The sequence below is a fragment of the Nestor notabilis genome, unplaced genomic scaffold, assembly GCF_000696875.1.
Source record: "Nestor notabilis isolate BGI_N333 unplaced genomic scaffold, ASM69687v1 scaffold7943, whole genome shotgun sequence".
In the NCBI taxonomy this organism is placed as follows: Eukaryota; Metazoa; Chordata; class Aves; order Psittaciformes; family Psittacidae; genus Nestor; species Nestor notabilis.
Window position 1 is genome coordinate 16,214 of NW_009922299.1, and position 2,078 is coordinate 18,291.

The 2,078-nt window shown below is 41.2% G+C and overlaps 1 protein-coding gene across 1 annotated transcript; it reads right to left on the reverse strand.

The window, feature by feature from the left end:
• Positions 1–942: 942 nt before the first annotated feature.
• ARL14 (ADP-ribosylation factor-like 14) lies at positions 943–1,527 on the reverse strand. The gene has a single exon (XM_010011549.1). It carries the CDS (start codon positions 1,525–1,527, stop codon positions 943–945), a length of 585 nt encoding a protein of 194 aa, XP_010009851.1.
• Positions 1,528–2,078: the final 551 nt, after the last annotated feature.

Sequence of the window (2,078 nt, forward strand, 5' to 3'; positions counted from 1 at the left end):
TAACTGCTTGGCTGGAGAAGAAAGAGTTAAAGAAGAAACAATGGACATTGTGCAATTAAGCAGAGCAACCCAGCTGTCTGAGGAGGAGAGAGCATGAAGGTAAGAGACTGGCTATTCTGGGACTGGTTGTGAGACAGCGAGCAGTGTTAAAAATCAAACTATAAGTCAGGAACTAAACATGATAGGCTACAAATAGAATGGTATAAAAAAAGCTAGAGCAATAGGCTAAAAATAACTGTTGTTAGAATGGTATAAAATGTTAGACCAGTAGGCAATAAGGTGATTCACTGCATGAAGATGCTCTGGGTCTGTGCTGTTAATCTCCACAGAAATCTGCAACAGAGGGACATCAGCCTCCACGTTACAGGCAGCACTGTACCTCATTGTGGTCTGTGACTAGATAAGGAGCAGATCCTGTTAAAACATATTTGGAGCAATTGGTTCTAGAATGCAATAATACCCCGCAAGTATTTCAGATTCATTCAGTTCACTTGTAGAAAACTAAGAATGTAAGATATAGAACGACTACATGTTTACATGAGAAATACATCCATGGAGCATTTATTACAGAACCATGCTTTATCATAGCTGAACGAATGACTTGCCTATTTTACATCTTGACAAAATTACTTGATTTAAGCATTCAAAGCACTGCTCACCCATTTTATTTCCACATGCTAAAATTCAGAAGCTTAGCTCCACCTTTTTCATCATTCAACAGCCACACTTCTGAGCTGAATAACCTGAGTTATTCACTGATAAAATGTGGCAAGTAGTATCTCAGAAGCATCTGTGTGTATACAGTAAAATTTAATATTGTTGTAGTTCTTTCTAAATATTTACTTGTAAGAGTTCTCCAGAATCCAGTATTTTCAGATCTAGTCTGTCCAACAAAATACATTGATCAGCGTTCACTAGACCGGAATTTGGTTATAGAAATTCTTAAAGTGTTTTGCTTTCCTTGAAGATGGTAGAAGTCTCCTTTAATCTGCTGTAGTGTTTTACAAACACGGTTAGCCTTCGGAGCGCTTCAGACAAACCTTCTCCTGTGACAGCACAACAGGGCTGCACATACCAATTCCTGTCACTGCAGTACTTCTTCATGTTGAATCTCCTGGTTATTTCCTCAGCGTTCAAAGCCCCAGGCAAATCCTGCTTGTTAGCTAGCATGATGACTGGTACCCGTTTTAGAAATTCATTCTTTAAAACGAGTTCAAATTCTTTCTTTGATTCTTCCAGACGTTGCTTATCAGAGCTGTCCACAACATACAGCAGTCCATCCGCATTTTCCAGGAAATTGCACCAAACCTGTCTCATTTTCTTTTGTCCTCCAACATCCCAAAATGTCAGTGTAAAATCCTTCCCAGCTTCAATCATGTCAACATTAAAGCCAATTGTTGGAATTGTTAGAAAAGCATCGTTAGACTTGAACTTGTACAGCAGTGTAGATTTCCCGGCAGAATCAAGTCCTAACATCGGTATATTGGCTTGTTTGACTGTGGAGTGTTTGGTGTGCTGGAGGCCCATTTGTGCTGTGGTGGTCTCTAGGCAGCCTTTAAAGCTGGAATTCGGTCTCTTTTGCGAAGCCAATGTTTCTCAGCAAGATGTCTTTCTTCCCGTCAGATGAAGCACAAAGAGTGTGGAAGAGGAAGGGGAAGAAGCAGCTTTGCGCTATGAGAAGTCAGTGAAGGCTCTGTACAAATACATGCTGGCTTTTATCAACTTGATAATATGCAAACAGTATTTATGAAGGTGTACTGTTCAGTGCCAAGCCTGTGTGGGTGGAACAGCTATGAGTAACGTGCCAACTGGTCACAAGCACAAAGGTTATACAGTCTATGAACACGTTTGAACAGTGAACCGCACCTCCATGAGCATTTGAGAACTCTTTACATCGTATTTTGTGTATGGAACCTGCAGCAGCCTGGTTGTGATCCCTAACCTCATGGGCCAGGGAACCGCTACCTGTCTGCCTTATTCCAGAGATCACAGCGTCATAGAATCATAGAATCCCAGGCTGGAAGGGACCTCAAGGATCATCTGGTCCAACCCTTCTTGACAAAGCATGTCTAGACTAG

Excerpts from the sequence above, each read along its gene's own strand:
- ARL14 (XM_010011549.1), bottom strand. The coding sequence starts at position 1,527 with ATGGGCCTCCAGCACACCAAACACTCCACAGTCAAACAAGCCAATATA.